Source organism: Dermochelys coriacea, chromosome 10, assembly GCF_009764565.3.
Source record: "Dermochelys coriacea isolate rDerCor1 chromosome 10, rDerCor1.pri.v4, whole genome shotgun sequence".
Classification (NCBI taxonomy): Eukaryota; Metazoa; Chordata; order Testudines; family Dermochelyidae; genus Dermochelys; species Dermochelys coriacea.
The window spans coordinates 84,084,607-84,107,022 of record NC_050077.1 but is presented as its reverse complement, the minus strand read 5'-3'; the positions used below and the strand labels follow the sequence as shown (position 1 = coordinate 84,107,022).

The window sequence follows — 22,416 nt, the reverse complement described above, 5'->3', positions numbered from 1 at the left end:
GAAAGACGTTTCCAAGCGAGCTCTTTCCCTGTTATATATTTGTTAGACGCTTGGTGGTGGCAGCAATAAAGTCCAGGGGCAAAAGGTAAAATAGTTTGTACCTTGGGGAAGTTTTAACCTAAGCTGGTAAAAATAAGCTTAGGGGGTTTTTCATGCAGGTCCCCACATCTGTACCCTAGAGTTCAGAGTGGGGACAGAACCTTGACCGTGCCACAAGTCCTCCTTTTCTTTTTGAGGATACAGACTAACACGGTTGCTACTCTGAAACCTGTTGTTATACATTGATTCACACAGCACCTTCTGCAAGCAACAAAGTGCTTTTGAAAGTACAAAAATAAAGTGTTTATAAAGATCACTTCTCCTCCCCCACCACTGAGCTGCAGCCATCACAATTACTCCAGTAATGCTGCCCAGGAGTTTTAGAACAGAGGGACAAAATTAGCAAATCCAAGCGAAGCAACAGGGAAATTGTGGTAGGTGCAATGCCATTAATCCAACTGAGACCTACTCTCATCCATGGAGCTCACACCTCTTGTTTTGTCTTCCCTTCTCCCCCATAAAAGTTCCATAGGACCTTTGATAAGGGTCCAGACTGTTAGGACTTTGGTTTTATGTCTTATCTGACAGACCTTGCCCCCCAAAGCACAGTGCCTCCTAGCACCACATCAGCTTAGTGAAGGTTGGTGGTGTTAAAATTAGCCATTGCAAGGATATTATGGTTAGGAAATAATTAAAGGCATTCCCTTCTAATTAGAGATGAGGCCAAGCTGCCAAGTGCAGGCCAGATCAGGACTTTCCCAAAGTTCTTGGTGGTATGGTTCAGTTCCTTATATAAAGGGCAAGCCATGAAGTTCAGGGCCAAGCTTTCCCAAAAGGGAGAAGGGTTTTGGCTCCAGAGTGCAGGCTGAAGTTCATCTTTAGTCCTAACTGAATGAAAGGAGAATGGGAACAGGCTATGTTAATTGAAGACTCAGTAGATGAACTCTTCTACGCTCTGTGGAACATACCAAACTTTTGCATGGACCAGAGGGGAGCCATTGGATGTCTGCCTGATTACCTGGTTCTGAGCTGCCTGAAGGCTAGTTTGTGTAAATTACTTTTCCTGAGATCTCCATTGAATAATTTTATAAGCGATGGGAATTTCTGAGGTTCTTGCTTTTCCTGGCTTTGTAGGCGAGACTGGCTGTTGTCACCCCAGAGAAAGGCAGAGAAGAAATGCTGATGCTGTAGAACATCAGGAAAAACACTGTTATGTGTGAACCATTAAAACTGACTTGTCTTAAGATGGTGTGAGAGGGAAGCCAGAAGGGAATGCAATTCAAGTTTGTATTTTAATAGGTGACGAGAGAGTGGGAACAAAAATCTTCTGGCAGCAGCATGTTCTAGAAGTCGTTGCTGTGAAGCATTTGAGCTGGTCAAACATAAAATGAGGTCTTTGGTTAAATCTTTTTAAGAGGAATTAAAATACATTTGTTTTTAAAATAACTCTCTGGGCCTATGTCATTTCCACTGTTGTCATGAACATCTGAATAAAGTGGGTGGCTAACCCTACTGACTTGGAGACAAAAGTGCCACTGACTAACACCATTTCCTGAAGCATCTGGGTTTTCCCTGGAGGTCTCCCAACCAAATACTGCCCATACCCAACTCTGGTTAGCAAATATAATCTGTTGAGACCATAGCCCCTGGTGATATGGCACCAAGCAAAGCAGAGTCACGTTGACTTGCAGTGGTCTAAGAATTGCTAGCGCAGAGAGCTGGAAAATAGTGGAGATGAAATAAGTACCCAGAACAATCTTCAGTTAGCAAAAACACACTTGCAAAAATGTTATGCATTCCTCCCATGTGAAATGTGGGGCTCGATCTCCGCATGACTGAAATGGATTCACTGGTTAATATCAATTCAATCCAAGCTGCCTCACATACCAATCAGTAAAGCCACAGCACTCATGAAAGCTTGTGGGCTTAGCCTTGTTTTCTTAGCCTAAGTGCTTCCATTATCGCCAAAGCTCTGTTGTTCTTGGAACTTTGGTGGAGCAGAGGGCTTCCTTCCAAGAACCTTCTGATGAATAGTGAAACCTCGTTGTCAGAAGGTTTTAATTAGGTTACAAATCCCAGGAAGCTTTTCAGAGATTTTCTGGTGTAAGGCATTCTGAATGGTTAACATTAACAAGGGAAAACGATACTGACAATGTTAGGACAAGAAAACTTTATGATTTCTCTTATTTCTTTCTAAAAATGATAAATATCAAGTAAGCAGATGTGTTAATACAAACTAGCCTTTCCATCAAAGCAGAAAACATGGCCAAAGTACCATAGGTTGCTGCTTACCTAACCACCACTTCTAACCCATCATGGTAAACTGGTAGCTCCAACATGCAGGAAAAGGCACCTAAGGAGCATGAGGTGCCATCAAGAAAGTGAAAATACAGTATTAAGAGGTCTTGAACCACTTAGCCAAACTCTGTCAGGGACTGGAAGGGTCCCATAACATGGCAGCAGTATCAGGCACTTCTTATAGTTAATATTTAATTAACTATAAGATAAATAAATAAAAGCCACTGGCTGGATTGCCAGGGTTATGCTGCCTGAGAGTTTGGCCAATTATGCAAAACTTTTGTGCCATGAAGCATAGCATAGACCCTTTGGCCAGCGAGGCTTGGGAACGCATGACTTGCTCTACAATTAACTTCTGCAAGGAAAGGCTTGGATTTGCAAGAGCATGAAGAAGGGTGTCCCAGGTTGGGCTGAGATACTTTGCCTACAGGTTTTTGTTTACAAGTAGAGACAGAAACTAGTATTTAGCTCCTGGAAGAGGACTGTCAAAACCTGGTGGTGGCATAATGCATGATGGAAAACACATTCATTGCAAATAGAAGACATAACACTCAAATAATACAGGGAAAATAAGAATATAGGGCCTGATAGTGCACTGCTTTGCACCTTCTGCTGCCATGTGCACCTGTACAAAGTGGGCATGAAACAATATCCAACCAGAATTCCCCACTTACTTACACCAGTGGTGACTTCAAACACCCACGCGGCACTGAGTGCATGATCTTGCACCACTGACTTCAGCAGGCAGAGGGTCAAGCCCTCACCTTGCACAGGCGTAAATGACAACACAAAGTTCAAGGAAGCAGAGGGTTAGCCCCAGGATCTCCCGTCTCCCTCCCACCCCACTCGTGGAAGGGAATGTCATAAGGCTGTGGATGCTGGGGTTGGGGTTCCATTTGACACATACAGCGAAACCTGGCATCCCAGGGAAAGGATACAGGCAGGCGTCTCATGTCAGCTGTTGCTGTCCTTACCTTTTTACGCAGGCAGCCTGCAAAGGACGTGAATGCAAACACAAGGGGAAATAATTAAGTAGGGAAATCTGTGGTCTAAGCATCTAGCTGCAAAATTACAAAGCCAAGAACTCCTAGGGAGCCCCTTCCTTCCCTTCAGGTATTTGAGAACAACTTGCCTTGCACCGAGGGAGTCTCTTATTTCCTTTTTCCTTTGCTTTTCCCCCTTGAATTAACATAGCTCACAAAGCAGATGCAATCTGTCTTTCCATGTATTAAGGGGCAGTAAAATGGAATAATTCAGTTAAATCAACAAATAAACCCAAATGCCCACGTGTGATTCGCTCTGGCTGTATTTCAAAGAACCATCATCGTATGCTGCACTCTGTGTGAACCTTTGGGCAACTGATTGTTCAGATGTAGAACTGCAGTCATTAGAAATGAACAGACTGTGAACCACAAGGGGGTAGAGGCTGGTTCTACTGACATGAAAGTCAGTGGCAAAGTGCCCATTGATTTCAATAGAAGGGTCAGGCTCATAGTCTAACGAGAACTGTTCTCAGGTAGCTCCCATTCAAAAACTTCGAGATGTTCCGTCAACTGGGAGACTTTGTGTTAAACCAACCAGGGCTGGCATCTGCAGCTGTGAGTATGTGGATGTGCACAGCCAGATCCATAGCTGAAAATTGGGATGAGAATTGGCTTCTGTGCAATCCATATAGAAATAATTGCTTTAAAATTATGCAATTTCCTTGTCACATTTCAGACCATCTCTTCGTATAGACTGATAGCCCCCCAAAAAGCCATGCACAGCCAATTAAAAGATAAAGTGGCGCTGAAACATAATACCTCTGGCAATGCTTTTACATTGAGTAGGGTGACAAGTAAAATGGTAGGATTTGTTTGCAGAACACGGCAATTTTCAAATAAGCACCAGATCTTCTGTAACTGCCACTGAGAAGGGATTTTTGGGGATTCAAGTCTTGCTCTTATTCAGCGTGTTCCTCGAATGGGGAATCAAAGGTACATATTTGTGAAAAGCATTCCTGGGGACTAAGGACAACAAAAGTGAGTTCAGGCTGCCCAGTCAAGTCACAGGAGAGCCCAGGGTACATGGGCAACTTTGGAGTTAGAACTCCTGAGTAACCGACCAGCTGGAGGAACCCTAATATGCATTCTCATCATTTGGGAAAAGAAAAAAAGACTTCTCTTGTCAATCTGGGGGTGGGGTGGGGTGGGGTGGGATGAGAGGCAAAGGAGGGGAAAGTTAAAGTAAACAGCGCGCCATTGGAATAAATAAACTCTGAAATTCATTAACTGCTCCCTCTGCTCCCTCGGTTGTTTGCTCTAGTCTAAGCAAAGAAAAGAGCCTATTGAAATTAACATTTGAAATAACCAGGGCAAAGGACCTATTCCCACCCCTCCCCCATCCCTGCTGCCCAGCAGACTTGTTTGTGCAGTGGATTTCTTAAAATGTACACTGACTTTTTAGGAACACACACGTGTAACAATAACCTCTCCTTCCTATGCTGAGGTCCCCCTAGCTGATCCCCAGAACTAGGGCTTCATTTTCTGTTATGTGCAGTGATATCAAACACACAAGTACAAAATAGGTAATGATAGTTAGGTGAGCAGTACTGCTCACAAGGATCTGGGGGAGTTACAGTGGGTCACAAATCGAATATGAGCCAACAATGTAATGCCACTGCGAAAAAGGCTAATGTCATTCTGGGGGGTATTAACAGGATTGTGGTATGTGAGACATGTGAGATAATTGTCTTGCTCTCTCAACACCAGTGGGGCCTCAGCTGGAGCACTGTGTCCAGTTCCAGGTGCCGCACTTTAAGAAAGATGTGGGTAAACTGGAGAGAATCCAGAAGAGAGCAACAATAAAAGGTTTAGAAAAGCTGAGCTGTGAGGAAAGGCTAAAAGGGCTGGAAATGTTTAAGGAAACTGAGGGGGGACCTGATACCAGTCTTCAAATGTGTTAAGGGCTGTTTTAAAGAGGATGGGGATCAATTGTTCTCCATGGTCACTGAAGGTAGGACAAGAAGTAATGAGCTTAATCTGCAGCCAGGGAAATTTAGGTCAGACAGTAGAAAAACCTTTTTAACTATAAGGATAGATAAGCTCTGGAACAGGGAGGTTGTAGAATCCCTGTCACGGGAGGTTTTTAAGAACAGGTTAGACAAACACTGTCAGGGATGCTGTCTTTAAGCTGACTTGGTCCTGCCTCAAACCAAAGGGATAGACTAGATGACCTTGAGAGGTCCCTTCCACTCCTACGTTTCTATGATTCAATGATTTCTGACGTTCTCGCCCCCACACCTTGAAAACTCAAGAGTTGACAAAAGCCAACAAAAATTCACGACTACGGTGGAGCGCTGTCCTTAGCTCCTACCACAGCGAGATCGGCCGATGACTGGACAGGATGTAGGCAAGTGGAAAGCTCAGGCTTTGTTCTGAATGTCCCGGGGTCTGACTGGTTTGCGCTGGAACTTGAAGTCCAAATTCCACATAAGCCTGTCCCCAGGAGACCACTGCAGTGTCACTCTGTGTAGGGGCTCCTTTCCCCTCATGGAGCTGTCTCTGGGCAGCATTTTATCAGCCTTCTCCACTAACACTGGTGTATAACAATCATAGCTCCATTGAAGTCAAACAGTGACGCAGTTGTAAAGTGGTGTAAAATGAGAGGAGAAGTCAGTAAAGACTCACTCCTGTGCTGGAAGTTAAGTTGGCAGAGATCCAGCTGGAATGAAATTTTGAGCCTGCGTAAATAGAAGCCTCTGACAATTGAGTTAGTTAATGTAAATAGTGACACGGGGCCTTTATTGCAAAGTAGTGCTGCTTGGAAAGGTATTTAAACGTGAAGGAGAGGGGATGGCTGGCTGGTCCTAGAAGAGCTCGTGTTTTAAAAGGAAAAATGATCAAAACTTCATTAGTAAAGTGAGTCTGGCTACCTGAAAGACATAAACCTACCCGCTAGTTAGTATGAGGGAGGTTCACACTGAGCAGAAGTTTGGGCAGGAGACAGAAACTTTGTTCCCATTGCTAAAAGTAAGTAATTAGATTAACAGATAAAGGGAATGGGCAGAAGTGAAGAGGAGCCTCCTGCCCTACAAACAAGAGTCTGCTGAATTACACAGCAGAACTCCAATTCCTTCGCGGTGGGTCTGGTGACCTGCTGAACCACAGGAGCAAAATCTGAATGGATGGCGAATAATCACCTTTTCTATAGCGCTTTTCTTCGGTAGATCTCAAAGCACTTCACATGCTGTAATGAATTTATCCTCCCAATAGCCCTGAGAGGGGGGAAGTGCTGTTAGCCCCATTGTGCAGACAGGGAACTGAGGCACACAGAAGCTGAGTGACCTGCCTGAGGTCTCGCAGGAAGCCTGTGGCAGAGGAGGGAATTGTATTGGGGTCTCCAAAGTCTCTGGACAAGACTTTTTTGGAATCCCCAAATGAAAATTTAGATTCATAATTCGAGCTGCAGCTGATCCCTGTGTAATGTTACTCTGAAAGGTGCTGATGGCTTCCAGCAAGGGGTCTGGGATCCAAAGACCATCACAGACCTCGTTAAAGCCAATGGGGCAGGCACTCACTTTCAGGCTCAATGGAAGGACAATCGAGCCCTGTAGTAAAACCAGCTGGGGACTGTGTGACTAGCACCCAGTACTAGGCTACATGGTAGGTCATAGCTAAACCATGTGGGCTGAGGAGTTTCCCTGGGGGCAGGTGCAGGGGCTGGGATATTGGTTCCAGGCTGTGTATGCTGGAGGCAGAAAGACAGGGGAAGGAGTTCTGAGTATGACCTGGAGTGGAAGCAGAGGGACAGGGCTTCTTGGGCACAGAGCTCACTGGAGTGTCAGACTTGGGGATTTCTGAGCATGGAAACTGCCAGCTGCTGCTTGTTTCTGCTGTGTTCAGGGAGACAGGATTTTGGGTACATTTTTGGTAAATAAACAAGATAGCATCGAGAATATACCTGATGCATATCATCAATTTATTATTCTAACGAAAGCAACCCTGCAAGGCTCTGAACTTTGGCTTATCTCCTCGAGCCAAAGGGTGAAACAATAACTTAAAATAAGAGGGGGCAAAATCTTTGTCTCTATTTGCCTTGGAAAGTTTCTTGGTGCTCCCCTCTTGCTGCTATTACAGAGCTGTGTTAATGAGAAAGGCCTCTTTACAGCCTAGAAACATGACTCTTGGAGGCTGGGGAGAATGGAGGGTCTGGATTTTGCCCTGAGTAAGAGATTCTCATCGTTTGTGGTTTTAACCTCACTCCCATGAGCATCCGGGGCCAATGTTACACCCACAAAGTAGGCTGATTTGCAGAGCCTTTAACACTGCAACCCAAGTGTTATATTTGTATACATATATTTGTAGCCATCAGCCCCCACTCCGAATGGCTAGTGTCCTAGTGCAGGCCATGGGCTGACCCTCATACCAAGACTTTTGGTTACAGGATGGTTGAGGGGCTGGCGAGATGCCACCAGGTCACAATACTGCATTGTCATGGGTTGATGGCATTGTCATGGCATTGCATTGCAACCCAACCCAACACTGCTGCTGCATTCAGGAAGGGCATCTAGGCCAAGGGGTCTTATGTCAAAGCACTGTTTCATCTTGAGGGCTCTGTTAACCCTATTAAAAATGTTGTGATCTCTTTCCCCTTTCCCCAGGAAATAAGAAAAAGGATTCAGGAAATAGACATTTCTTTCTCCTGTGTAAATATTTTGAGGAATGCTGCTCTTGGGATTAGTTTCAGCTGGAAAGAACGTGGGCTGGATCCACCCACTAATTTGGAAATATGTGTATCAGATCAAGCGAATCCTTCTGGCTGCTAATTACAGTTATTCCCAAAGAAACATGCATGATTACTAGTCGCCGTCTAAGCGCCAGTTTGCGGTGAAATTCTGACTGCCCCATGAGCAGAGAGAGCTAGGCATACTATGCTCTTCTACAGAGAAATCCCACAGGCAGCTGTGAGTTCTGATGGGAAAGGGAAGAGCAGAAGGGATTTCCAGAGTCTAAGGTGTCTGACTGCCAGCACAGTACAGCCGAGTTCCCTTAGAGGGTTAACAGTGCTTGTGGTTTGGCTCTGCAGGCTACGAATGCAAGTGCTCCTGTTCCTCAGCTCAAGCAGCAGCGAGACGGTGTGATCACCAGGCCAGCGTTTTCCTTGCGTGAGACTTTTAACAGTCTGTTGCTCTGAGGTCCACCAAATGCACACTTCATTTCGGGAGGATCTGGCGGTAGGTTTGCCAGGTTCTGTTGTGCATAGCTGTAAGTGTGCTGTCTAACCAGAGCAACTGCTTAAATTGGAATCAGCGAGGAAAATCAAAATTATTCCACTAGCTGCAATTACCACAAATTGAAAATATTTTGATAGGCTCAGATTTGAAATCATACTGGAGAGAAATTCTACCCAATTTGGCATGATAAGGCATTTGCTCTGCTTTAAAACTTAATGCTTCCCTAATCAAGGGTAAGGATGGTCTTATGGATAAGGCCTTGGCAGCTCTGGGTTCAAATCCCAGCTCTGCCACAGAATTCCTGTGTGACCTTGAGCAAAGTCACTTAATTCTCTGTTCCCCCTCTGTAAAAGGAAGATAATTCCTTTGTCCATCATGTCTATTTAGATTGTAAGCTCTCTGGAGCAGGGACTTAGGTGTATGTACAGCCAGTGGGGCCCAATGGGGCCTAGATTTTGGTTGGAGTCTCAAGGCAATATTATAATACTACTAATAATAATCAGAGCTATGTTATCAGTGAATAAGGACTAAGTGCCTTTACTAGCTGCCGCAGGCATTTTTTTAAGTTTATATTTGTAAAGAGCTTTGCTGAAGGTTGATCTGCCCCACACAGATCTTCGCACCTGTCACATGTGGCTACATGGCAAAATAAAACATCATACAAGTACCTGGATCCAGACGGGCTCCCCCGTGGGCCCAGGGGATGTGAGGTTCTCCCAGTTTCCAGTCCTCTCATAGGTGAAGGTTGTCCCAGCCACTTTGTAATCTCCGTTCCATTGGATGGTCCACCCGCCATTCAGAAAGTATTTCTCTGGATCTTCACTCCTCAAGGCCAGGAAATTTCCTGCTTCTGCCACTTCCTCAATTCTAATCTCCCGGGCTCCAGCTGGGATCATCCCAATGTCAACGTAACCTGGGAATTTCATTGACTGTCAATCTCAGGCAGTCAGACAAACAGAAGAACCCCATGCCAGATAAATCAATCACTTCCGGTCAAATCGCTAGAGCAATGAGAGCCGCCAAGCTGATTAAACAGACTATTTTGTCTTTTAGCTGCTGATTTCAACATCAGGGGGTACTGGGGGGCTTAGATAAAATAGCTCTTTCTGTCCAGTGTGGCACATGCAGAATCTTACATGGAGCCAGCCTGTGTTCTCTGCTAGTCCATTCCATTGCAGAACTAAAAGTGTTCCCATTGAGCCTTGACCAATGCATTTAATGTACCTTTACTGTGTCCACATTGTATTTAATGTGCTTTTAAAGCATTTAACGTGCTTCTACTTTGTCCACATAGACCATCCAAATCCTCTTAAACCTTCTGTTAAGCTGAACCCATAGGTCCAGCTAACTCAGATTTCTTTTTAGAGTGCAGACAACGTCTTATCAGCAAAGGTCTGTAAATGGATATTTTTCCTCCCGGCAGTAAACACTGGGATGATAATCAGGTTAACATGTCTCTGTTCCAAAGGCTAAATCTGTGCCCCATTGAAGTCAACTGCAAAAGTACCAGTGATTTTAAAAGGAGCAAGATTAAATAGCAAAGGGTGATTTCAAATTTTTGGTCTCTAACAAATATAAATCGGAATGAAATGAATGATATTGACGGAATCACTCCCTTAGCTTCCTACATGTCATAGCCAGTGCCTTTCAGAACAATTGCACTGGCAATAATTTACCTTTTCTTTATTGCTGACCTCACTTTCCCCTGTGGAATTTCCTAACAGTCGTGTTATTGAAGGGTTCCTGTTTGCAAACCAGTCCTGCCCTTCCCCCCACATTGCTGATAAAGAGAAAAACTGGATCTACAGATTAAGGGTGTTTGTATTAAGAAAATCATTTAAAACAACAAGCCAGAATCTTTTTTTTCTCTTTCTTATTCAAATTGGCAAGATCTTTGATCTAACATCATTCTGTCCACTTGCTCAGTTTTCAGGGCAATGTTTAGTTATTAGGGGAGCTTAGTTATACTTTACAAAGTTCCAGTCATGTTTCTTTTATTAAAAGAAGTGCTGTCTCTATCTATCTATCTAAAAACCATCTTGGCATTTTAACATATAAAGCATGGAACGGAAACAGAGCTTTCCTATTTAAACAAAAAAGTTGTGAGAGAATTTGGTGCTCAAAGACATAATGATAAATAATAATAACGATACACTGCACTTTTACAGCAACTTCTGCCAAAGGATCTCAAAGCCCTTTATAAGCTGTGATGAACTACAGTCGCCTTGTGAGGTTGGAGTTTTCCCTGTTTCACAGACAGGGAAAACTGAAGCACCAAAGATGCTAAGTGACTCGCTCTAGGTAACAGTGTTGTCCTGAATCAAGGACCCTGAAAGACCGGCACCATCCACCACACTGGCCCATTCACTGTGTCCCCTAAGCGGCATGGTGATCTGCCAAGTAAAGGCTTATCTATCCCCAGAAAGTTATTACAAATGCTGCCACCACCAGCGTGAACTGGCCAGGAGTACAAGCTGCTCATGCATGCATTCCACAGCACATTCCCTGCCTGCCAGTCCAGCAGCCTCCAGCCTTAGCTTGTAGGGTTCCTGGAGAAAAGGATCTGTGTGGTGGATCTGTCCCTTCTACCTGCAAAACCTCTGAGCACCTTTTATTGCTATATCTTATCAGTATTTGTTTAACCTTTTATAACCCGTTTCCCTTCCTAAATGAGCCACATTATGGAACATGGCAGGTGCTGTGCATTCTCACCAATTTGTGCTGCTCACAAATGTTCCCTTTCAGAACAGGAACCAGCAAAAGTTCAGGGACAGGCTGGCAGACGGTTGTGACAGACAACCTTACCCAGACCCTCGCTCTCCTCGAACATCTTTTTCACAGTCTGGCAGGTGGATCCATCCCCATGGCACACCCCGCACCGATCCTCGACCGCGTTGGAGTCAATTTCATAGTCGCAGCCCACATTCTGAAACACAAGAACTCCAGTAGCTCACACTTGGTAGTGACAATCTCATCACAAGGCTCTGGTTTTAAATGACGAGAGGAGTGCAATTTCTGTTGGCTCCAACAACTGCATTATTCACTCCCAGAAAGGCAGACAGTGCATGGCAGCCTGATCTAATGATGTCAATGGGTCTGTTTCTCCATCACACAGCACACAGGTGTCTCTCAATGCCAGCAAGCTGTGTGCGAGTCACAGAGTGTCATGATGGAATCACCAGTCCTCACAGGAAATAATGAATGTGACAAGGACCAGGCTCACTGAGCGGCCTGCCTGGCAGTGTACCATTTGTCACTGGTAGGATGGGAAATAAGGAAGACAGATACACGGGTTATCCAGGGAGATTAAGGGCCAGATTCTGGCATGGGGGAAATCTTGAACTTATATACAGCCAGTTCCTCCTGCTTCCCTGGTGCATGGAGTAGGCTGGGGCTCTGGCTAGGGGCAAGGAAAGGCCATGTACAGCGCCTAGCACCATGGTATCCTGGTAGGCTGGGGCTCTTTGGACTCTACAATAATATTAATTCCAAATGATAATAATAATGTCCGGGGCTGGAGTGTGCTGTGTTCTGCCAGTCCCCAGCCAACACAATAGCCCCGAGGGTGACTGCTTTTGCCAGTGTAAGTGAGAGCAGACTTGATGATCTGGGGGTCTAGTTCAGGCCCCCATCTGTCCCAGGAGCATGGGGTGGGGGGATGTTTAGGTGACATGAATTTGGTGATTGTGCCCTGAACTGTTTTGTCCGTGGCCATTGCTGAAGAATACTGTATTGTTATTACAGTTCTATTCCAGCCTTCTATTTGGTTTCACTTCACCATCATAGGGGTAGCTGTAGTATCCAAGTGCTTGTTCTATCTCTCGTCTTACAAACGGTGCGGTCTCAGCTAATGGCTCTGAAGTTCGGTTCATCTTAATCTAGAGATCAGGATACAAGCAGATACAACTCATTTAGCTTCAGTGAAGTTGCAAACACTTACAAAGGGTTGAAGCCAGCCGGATGTACCTTACGCTGAGGCATACAGTGTCAGATTTCTGACTGTACACTTACTCATGACCACTTTTCCTGCCACCTGTTCTGCTCAGAAGGGATGAAGGAGTCAGGTCTGGCAGTTCACTGAAGATCCACCAAAGCCAGGTTGTGTTGGTAAGTTATTAAATTGCTACACATACAGCACCTGGGTGTCTTTTTGAAGTTACAGAGTAGCAGCCATGTTAGTCTGTATTCGCAAAAAGAAAAGGAGTACTTGTGGCACCTTAGAGACTAACAAATTTATTAGAGCATAAGCTTTCGTGATGAAGTGAGCTGTAGCTCACGAAAGCTTATGCTCTAATAAATTTGTTAGTCTCTAAGGTGCCACAAGTACTCCTTTTCTTTTTTTGAAGTTAGGCACTCAAATACCTTGGCAAGAATGCAGTCCATATACCTGTTTCCATTTTTCTCCTGGGCCTGTCTGTGAGCATCTAGCATTTGTTTCCACCCTTTCAATTTTGCACAGATTTTGATGGAAAGTTGGATGCAATACTATTTGTAACAGCCCAATCTTTTACCTTTCTGCTCATTTCTTTCATGGTCTCCTGATACACGAACCTAAGAGTAGGGAGTCAGTCACGTAGGAGATGAGAATTATTGGACTTTGTGCTAAACCCCACTCTCTAGCTGGGATAGGGCAGCCTCCTGATTGGCAGATCTGCCAGTGCAGCTTCTGTGCCATGTCAGGAAAATTTTTTATATTCTGCTAGCATACTGTGTGCCCTCACATGCAGGTGGCAGTGCCCAGTGTCTCACCCTTCAGTACCAGAGGTATCGATTTAATTTTAGTTCAGTAAAAGCCCCGGAGTGCATGCCTAAAGGGTCCTTTTAGTATGTGTGTGTGACAGAGTGTACCAGGCCTTCGTGGTCTCCTCCTGAAGGCCCCGCTGCTCTGCTACACCCGTCCCAAGAAGCTGCAAGGTGGGAGGAAAAAAGCAGCAAAGCTGCATCCTCTAGGCTTGCTTAGAGAGGCCTGCGTGGCATGGCCATCCTAGAAGGTAGAGAAACCTGGTCCTCCAAAGGCTAGAAAGGCTAGCGATGACCACTCAGAGCTCAGCAGGCTCACATAAAAGAGTCTGAGGGGCCTTAGCAGGTCAGTTCCCAGCGGGGAGCAGAGGAGTGAAGGAGGGTGCTCCTCTTCGGCCAAAGGCCGACAAGTAGACAGCACTCGTGGCTGGCTGAACTTACACTGCGATTGCAGAGGGAGAAGGACCTACGGACACTGGCCCACAGTTAGGGCTGGAGATAAAAGGGCCCTGTAGCAAGAGGCCCAGGGAAACAGCAGCGACAGATTGAATAAACAGTACATGGCTTCTGTGTATAGGGTCCCTGGATTGAAACCCGGAGCAGAGGGCGGGCCAGCCCCTATCAGCCACAGGTAAAGTGCCGTGAACCCCAAGAAGGGGACAGGCCTCATTTGGGAGCTTGGACAAAAAGGCCAAATCTAAAGGGCCCTGAGCCAGGGATGAAGGCCCTAGCGGGGCAAAGAGACTATTAGTTACTGGATGCTTTAATACCCCCGGGTTCATCTGGACTTTGTGATATGGCCAGAGGGCCAAGCCACTGAAGACCCACTAAGGTTGGCTGGCAGCCTATCCAGGGTGCCAGGGGTGAGAAAAAGTCTGCAGTACCACACCCAGCTACTTGAAGGCACTTGAGAAGGTTCCCCTTCTCACTGTGTGAATAGGCGAGTTGTCCCATTTGGGTGCAGTAGTGTCCAGGAAAACAGTTTTATTTGTGTGATGGGGAAATAACATTATTACTTTTTCCTACCGTAACTCCTGTTCTGAGCCAAGGAGTTAGTTTTAATTTTGGTGTCAGAGGCTAAGACAGCACCAGCTTTTGTGTGTGCAGCAAGCTCTGGCTGACTAACTTGTCATTTGCACGAGGCTGCTAAATGTCATTTTTCACTTGTACGTATCACATGAAGATTGCAACCCTTTGAGCCTAGACTAAAAGTGGACCCAGCTCTGTGAGTTCTGCCACTGGGCTTTGGACTCTGGCTCTGCTGGCAACAAAATCTGAAGGGCTGTTTCTAAGGAAGAGTGAGATTTTCCGTGAATGGCTTTGACATAAGCAGCTGCAAAGATAATTGCTTATTGATTATTTCCCCATCTCCTCTCTGGGCCATATGGAGTGAAAGGTCCAGCAGCCCACGCACATCTGGGAAAGTCTTGTAGTGCTGGTGTCGTTCTGCAACCGTCTTCTTCCTACACACAATAAAGGGGAACAGGCAACACCGGGTTTCCTCTTTTAAGTCCCGGAATTTCTCTCTCCGATTGGCAGCAGCCAAGACTTGAGTATATTCACACACATGCTGCTGCTCAGCTTTTAGCTGCCTTTCTGCTCTGAGTGATGTTGGTGAGTACATAGCAACTCACATGAGCAGGAAGATAAGAACTTATCTTTTCCCTTTGTCCAGTGGCTGTTTCTTTTTTACCAATTCACCCCCATGAGAACTGTAGGTCGAGTTCACTGCTGGCTCATGTGGGTGGCTTCCCAGCCTTCGCCCAGTTGCAGTCAACCCATGATGTATAGAGCCAAAAATCACCCTCCTCCTTCAGGCTTGTTTGTGTTCACAGGCTAATACCAAATAAACACTATCAACTCCAGCCCAAGTCTTTTCCCAGGCTCCTAGGAACAGGTCGGTTCCAGATGCTGCGTTCCTGTCTGCAGATCCACTCCCACTTTCCCTATAGCCAGAGCAGAGTAAATGACCCACCTGGAACACTGAATGAATTGGCTCAACAGCCAGGTGCACAGAAGGAGTGTCCTAGTAAGGCATAACTCCCTCCAAGCACAAGGAAGCTGTTGGTGAATTTGGCCAGTCTCATTCGAGTAGTTGGCTGGGTTTGTTTTCGTTAATTCTGTTTGGGAATATCTGGCGGCGAAAGCCGTCTGGGAACAAGAGAGCTTTTGGCAAGTCACCGAAGGAGCACGCTGCAGACACAGAAGCCGAGAACTGCACTAGCCCAGCTACTGTTTCTGTCCGCACGCCACTATTACACAACAGCTAATCCTGGCAGTGGAAGTCCACGCCATGGAGCAAAAGTGAAACGGTTGTAATCCCTGCATGGTTCATTGTACTCGATGGAATGGAAAATCTGCTTGTGTGTGGTCTGCAGGCTGATACAGCTGGCTGCGAATGAAACTATGTGCTGCAACTGTGAGAGGGGCTGGACAATGGACCCACAAATAAACAACATCTCTAGCCAAGGAATTAGGGTGCAAATCACCTCTGTGCAGAGGGCGATTTAAGTGGAAGTGAGGACTTGTGCTGGTCATCAGCACAGGGGGGGATGTATACCCCTTATATCGTACACACTTCCATCTGCATGGCAGTCCTTCAAGTACATTTTTACCTAAGAGCTGCTGCAGGTATCATGCACCTGCCACGGATGGAACTCCGACTGTCAGTGCACTCCGACTGTCAGTTGAATCCCAATCAGGTGCTGTCCAGGTCACTCTTCCTCTGCTTGCTCTTGGGCACTTACAAGAGGAGGGAAGTGGCTCACATGTAATTGCCTGGGAACAATCATTACCCTTCAGAGAGCGGGCAGCCCTGTCAATGCAAGTCCATGGAGTTGCAGCTGCTTAAGATAGCAATACATTTGGTCCATGGACCACAAGATGCCTCCAGTTGCCTTCTACGTGTCTGAGCCAATGGGCACTGAAGACTTTGGGACGCTCTCCATTAATGTCACTGGGCACTGGATAAGGCCCTATTTTAATAGGCAAAAATAGAGCTTAGCTATAGTATAGAAAATAGAGGGTTTTCTTTGTGAAAACGTTTTCTGATAAAACATGAGGCATAGTCATTATATCCCAAATCTTGGGACTACTCACCTGAGTAAGGGCTATGTGTGTGAGTAAGAGTTTGCAAGATTGCATCCCTCTGTCCCCTGGAAAAGTCTTCACCGAAATCTAAAGAAGACTCCTACAGGATTCCAAGGCAGGCATGATTCGACAGTCCTGAGGAAGGTTTTAGCTGCAAGACAGCCTGCAAACTTGTACAGTCTGCTCTTCATCAGCGACACCTTGCAGATAGTATTGCCAAAGGGTGTTTCTGCCAAAGGAATTGCTTCCTGAGGCTTGCTGCCATGCCTCCTATCTGCCTCCCAGTTGGCTTTGGCAGCACTTGAGTTTGGGAAATGTCCTTCCCAGGTGTCAGTCAGCAGAGCTCGGCCTGATGCCAGCATTAGTTTTTATAGAGTTTCAAAGAAAGAAAATAAAAATTCAAAAAATAAGAAACCCACAGGGTCTGGGTTCTATATTAAGATAAAAATGTTTTTGTTCAGACCTGTCCATTGTTTTACTTCCATTCCTGAAGGCCAAATCCCATCCACAACATGGGTCCAAATATGGCCATGTCTTATTTTCATGAAACCCCATCCACATGAGTCAGGAAAAGACACCGTCATTCGCAGGTATGAAAATAATAACAATGTTTGTCAATAAAACATTTGTTTTGGTGCAAGCAGGCAAAATCCTTACACCGTTCCTTCATGCGCACCACACACGCAGTAGGGCAGTCCTGGGTTTGCCTTCATTTAACAAATCTCTAAGACCAGTCTTGTGCTTTCAGACATAACTGGGCTTTTCTCAACTAGATCCCGGTCTCCCCTTCTAAGTCTCTCTTCCTCAGAGAGCTACGTGGAGTTGAAACAAAGGGGACTCAGCTGGCCTAGCTTCTAGGGTGAGTCAGCAAAATAACTCTGCCCCTCTCCACAGGTTCTCAAAGACATGTTTCACAAAGAGAGACGACACCCAAAGCATACCTTACAGATCCCATTGATACAGATATCCCGGCTTGTGTTCCCTTCGTAACATGGAGTCCCATCAATGACAGCATCCCGGAGCTTTTCGGCAAAGTATTCATCCTCTGGGCGGCAGTGCAACTCACACGGATTGACTGAGGGTTTCAAACAGACTGTAAATAAACCTGTAAGGCCAAGAGTATCTGCACACTTCTACCCATGTCCTGTCTTCTCCCACTAGAGCCATCCCTGCTACAGAACCACGACTTGCACTGTCAGGACTTTCCTCTGCTCTAAATAATCATCTTTCGACCCATAAACTAAACCTGCAAATGCACCTATGACCCCTTCACTTGAAGTGCTGCCAACTTAGAATGTCAGCTCTCTGGGGCAGAGACTGCCTGTTTTCGTTTGCTATTTGTCCCTAATACAATGGGGTCCTAAACTATGACTTGGGCTCCTAGATGCTACAGAAATGCAAATAATAAAATAATAATAATATGACAGCACTGAAAGGTAAAACTTATTGGCCTTGCGCATGGATTCTAACCATTAATACAGATCATTAGTAAAATCAATTTAAAATAATTGTCTAGCTTTGCAAATAGAGGCTCAGGAGGTTGGACTTACTGTTGTTTGGTACCGGCATCCACTTATAGAGTTTCCCTTTATATAGCATGGCATCAAACTGGCTGCACTGGATGTGGCGGAAGGACGGTTTGTCTGTGGGGCATGGCTTCATGTTACAAACCCGGAATCGCTTCCGTTCCCCAAGGCAGTATTTACCGCCATACTTCGGTCTGTCATCAAAAGCAGGAGAACAGAAAACAAAAGCCGGTGCAACACATTAGGATGAAATTCACTAAATTATCATAGAATATAAGGGGCACATTTCTGAGTGGTATCCCCATTGGTTGCTAATCTTTTAACTTACCACATTGGGTCAGATTCCCCATGCAAACAAAACCCTGTCTAAAGTCCATGGAGATTTGCTCAGATAAAGTCCACATAATTTGACACCCTATGACAGGGGTCGGCAACCTTTGGCACACAGCCCAACAGGGTAATCTGTTGGTGGGCTGCGGGACATTTTGTTTACATTGACTGTCCACAGGCAGGGCCGTCTTTAGGCACACGCAACTGCGTAGGGCACCATGAAATTTGGGGCACCAAATTGCCCCAAATTTCATGGTGCCCTAGGCAGCTGCATGCTGCATACGTGGCAGCACCAGCCCTGGTGACCAGCCTTATCCCTCGGCTGGCCCTGCCGTGGGCTGTGCCCGCTGCAAGGGGCAGGGCCATCCCTAGGGGGTGTGGGGCCCCAGACAACTCTCTCTGCCCCACCTCCTCCCCTTCCCCCCTGCTCTGCCCCTGGCACACACCCCAATTCCACCTCTTCCCCCAGCGAGCCCGCACTCATTGTCAGCAGTGGGAAGCAGAGCAACCCGGCCCCAGCCCGCTCCACTCTGCCAGCTCCCAGCTGCGGCGTTCTGCTTCCTGCCACCGGTGAGCGTGGGGAGGTTGGGGAGAGGACGCCCCCCGCACTCACCGGTGGCGGGAAGCGGAGCAACGCGGCCCTAGCCCGCTCTGCTTCCCTTGCTCCAGCCCCAGCCATGTCGCTCAGCGGGGGTGGGGGTGAGGTTAGGGAAAGGTTCCCCCCCGACTCACCTGCGGCGGGAAGCGGGGCACCGCAGCTGGGAGCTGGCAGAGTGCAGTGGGCTGGGGCGGGGCTGCTCTGCTCTGCTTCCCACCGCTGCCTGTAGTGCAGGGCAGGGGGATCCCTTCCTCCAAGCCCCCTTCCCCGAGCAACACGGCTGGGGCTGGGGCAAGGGAAGGGGAGCCAGCTGCTCCTGGTCCCCCGCTAATCCTCTGATCCTGTGGGGCCTCCAAAAGTGCCCCCCACAGCTCCTGCCTCCCAGATCCAGGAGAAGGGGAGGCCTGGGGGGCTGCATAGGACACCCAAATGGCTAGGGATGGCCCTGCCCACAGGCACAACCCCCTTGTAGCTCCCAGTGGCTGTGGTTCACGATTCTTGGCCAATGGGAGTTGCGGGAAGCCGTGGGCCGCAGGGATGTGCTGGCTGCTGCTTCCTGCAGCTCCCATTGGCTGGGAAGGGCGAACCGCGGCCACTGGGAGCTGCGGGGGGCCGTGCCTGTGGACAGTCCATGTAAACAAAATGTCCCGCGGCCCGCCAGCGGATTACCCTGATGGGCCGCGTGCTGAAGGTTGCTGATCCCTGCCCTGTGACTTCATTTTTATTTATATGGAACCAAACTCTGCAGTTGTTTGCACCAAAATAAATCCAGAATAACTCCACTGTATTCAGTGGCATTCCCGCAGCATAGCAGAGAGCGGAAGGTAGCCACAGGGACTCTGCAATCAAATGGAATGGAGAGCATTACCTGTGCTAACAAGAGTCGGCTCAGAGTTTCAGCCTTGCATCCCAGATCTGAAGATACACCCCCTGAAATATGGGTATGTGTGTAAATTTGAAGTCAGCTGTTTGATTAGGACTATTCTAGAGAGGGAAGACAGATCTGGATTGAACTGTGAAGCTCTGGTATATTTGGATCTGTGGTTTTGGTTCAGATCTGTCGCTAGTTTTAATAAGTACGATTTTCCTTCCTCAGACAGACCTACAACTGTAACACAAATAAGGAGTACTTGTGGCACCTTAGAGACTAACAAATTTATTTGAGCATAAGCTTTCGTGAGCTACAGCTCACTTCATCGGATGCATTCCTGATGATGAAGTGAGCTGTAGCTCACGAAAGCTTATGCTCAAATAAATTTGTTAGTCTCTAAGGTGCCACAAGTACTCCTTTTCTTTTTTGCGAATACAGACTAACACGGCTGCTACTCTGAAACCTGCAAATAAGGAGCTCGCTTTTTTGCAGCTAACATATCCAAATGGAAAGTGCCACAGAAGAAAGTTATTTGTGTCACATCAGACCAATGGCTGGTGTCTCTATATCTGTCTATCATATCCCTTCATTCTTTCCCCTGCTGATATATTGTCAGTTATTAGGAAATTTCTTTATTCTGGGGCAGATCCTCACTGAGGTTGATGGGAGCTTTACCACTGACTTCAGTGAATGATGTATCAGGCTCTTTGCTAGTATATCTTTGAGAAACAACTCCATAAAAGCAGCAAACATTCCAGGTTAAACCCAAATCCATCGTAAAGCCAGTTCTCCACAGTGAAATTAAAAAAGCCCTGAGTCCCTGCTATACAACTTGTTTCTGGATTAATAACCTTGCTGATGATGTAATTGGCAGATGTGTCCACTGGACCCATTGGGATTAGAACTTGACCTGCTGATGGTTTATTAACACAGCAGCTCAAAGATGGCTTTACTAAGTGGACGTTCTCAGACCTAGCTCTCTTGTTTTCAGGTTACGTCATTCCCCCCCCCCCCCAGAAAAGAGGAAGCATTGTTTGCCATCTTGGGTAAAGGAGCTTTGATCCCTGGGACAAAGTCCTTTGCTCATCTTTCAACAGATTTCGTTAACAAATAAGCCCATAGAATTCTGGCTTTCAAACAGAAATGAGCTGAACACCAATTAAAAAATAATGAAGCAACAATTTAGTGCAGGGTTCCTGCCTTCTCTGCCCCCTCCTTTCTCCCCAGCCTGAAACAATAGCTGCATTCAGAAGCAACTTTCCCAAAGAGCCAATGAACTGGCTGTGAGAGGAAGATCTGAGGCCCTGCCAGTGTCTGTGTTACATCAAAAGGTACGAGTCCTGAGGCCCATGGCTGTCGTGTTGGCCTCCAGTTCGGTTGAACCTCTCCACTGACTCTATGCTTTAGAGAGGAATATCCCAGTCAGGCAGCCGTGGGCAAACAGCAAGCATCTGGTGCTGTAAACACATTGTTGTACAGCACAGCAGACCTCTGGGCTGTGGCATCAAAGGAAACTTTGTGGGATCTGAGCTCTTTTCAATAATTATTCAAGTTAGTGAAAGTGACGGAATTTTTAAAGTATAATTGACTTTTATCAGGAGTCTGCTTGTTTACATTTTGCATTTCACTGCACTAGGACAATGGAACCTGACTAATTCCTTCTAGGTTTGTTTCTAGACAATTGCACTTTTGGGTTGTTCTGTTGTAGCAGAATGTTGCAATGTCTGGACTACCACACTTCAGGGGAATATTCAAAGCCAAACGGGGGGGGGGGAAAAACCCTATTTTATTTTTAAAAATTAGAATAAAATAAAATAAAGCACATGTTAAATAATTTCTATGACTTCTCTATGAGATTTTTTGTAGAACTTTTAAAAACCAAATTTACGTTTTGGATCTACCTCAACAATGTGACTTTACTGTTACCAATATGGCCAATTTTACGGCCTTGATTTATGATGGTATAAAAATGATTATTAAAGTTAAGCGTCAATGGTAATGTTGGAAGTTTGAAGCCCTTCTTTCCTGCAATTGCAGTCAAGAATCATTATCTATGTAGGAACCTGTAGTCTCAGCCATCTCCTCAGTGTTTTCAATCACTGACAAATGATTGCCATTTCTCAAGATAAAACTGGCTGGTTACGTTCCACAGAAAATAAAGCCATCTGTTTTACCATCTTTGCAAGTATGCCCTGATGAGATTGCTTTGGCTAATAGCATGGATTACTGGAACCATAATCTTCCTGAACTGGCCACAGATTTATCAAAAATGGCCCAGCTATTGGAAACATTTCAACAGAGATCCTCAATGTCATTAAGTCTATTTCTGTATTAATAAATAGAAGGCACAGGTCCTGTCCTCTTGTCACATGGGTATAAACATGGAGTCATTATATCCTTGAAATGAAGCCCTCAATGGAGTTACTCCAGGTTTACACCAGTGTAACAGAGATCAGAATGTGGCCCATTTTGGGTCTGTGTTGGAGAGTGCTACTCTTCAGCTTTCTCAATGGCAGGTCTCCAACCTGGGGTCTGCTCCTGTTCTAACGGGAATCAATGGCAAAACAGCCATTGCCTTCTGTGGGTGCAAGACTGAGCCCTTTATGTTCCAAGTGCTGTGAAAATAACATCCACAGCGTAACTTCCTTGAGTCTAATGTTCTGTGACAGGTGATTGGAGCACATGGTACAACACAGTTATTACATCTATA

The 22,416-nt window shown here is 46.1% G+C and overlaps 1 protein-coding gene across 10 annotated transcripts in view; it reads right to left on the bottom strand.

The window, feature by feature from the left end:
- The window catches only part of ADAMTS7 (ADAM metallopeptidase with thrombospondin type 1 motif 7), a 142,924-nt gene that overhangs the window by 73,430 nt on the left and 47,078 nt on the right, over positions 1–22,416 (bottom strand). For 9 of the 10 annotated variants that reach the window (XM_043493474.1, XM_043493473.1, XM_043493476.1 and 6 more), the window contains 4 exons: positions 17,932–18,101; positions 17,323–17,456; positions 11,357–11,477; positions 9,220–9,464 (listed from right to left, as the gene is read on the bottom strand). In XM_043493474.1, the coding sequence (XP_043349409.1) occupies positions 9,220–9,464; positions 11,357–11,477; positions 17,323–17,456; positions 17,932–18,101 (670 nt within the window). Of the gene's footprint in view, positions 1–3,311; positions 3,329–9,219; positions 9,465–11,356; positions 11,478–17,322; positions 17,457–17,931; positions 18,102–22,416 lie in introns of all 10 variants that reach the window. The other variant, XM_043493480.1, reaches the window with a different exon arrangement.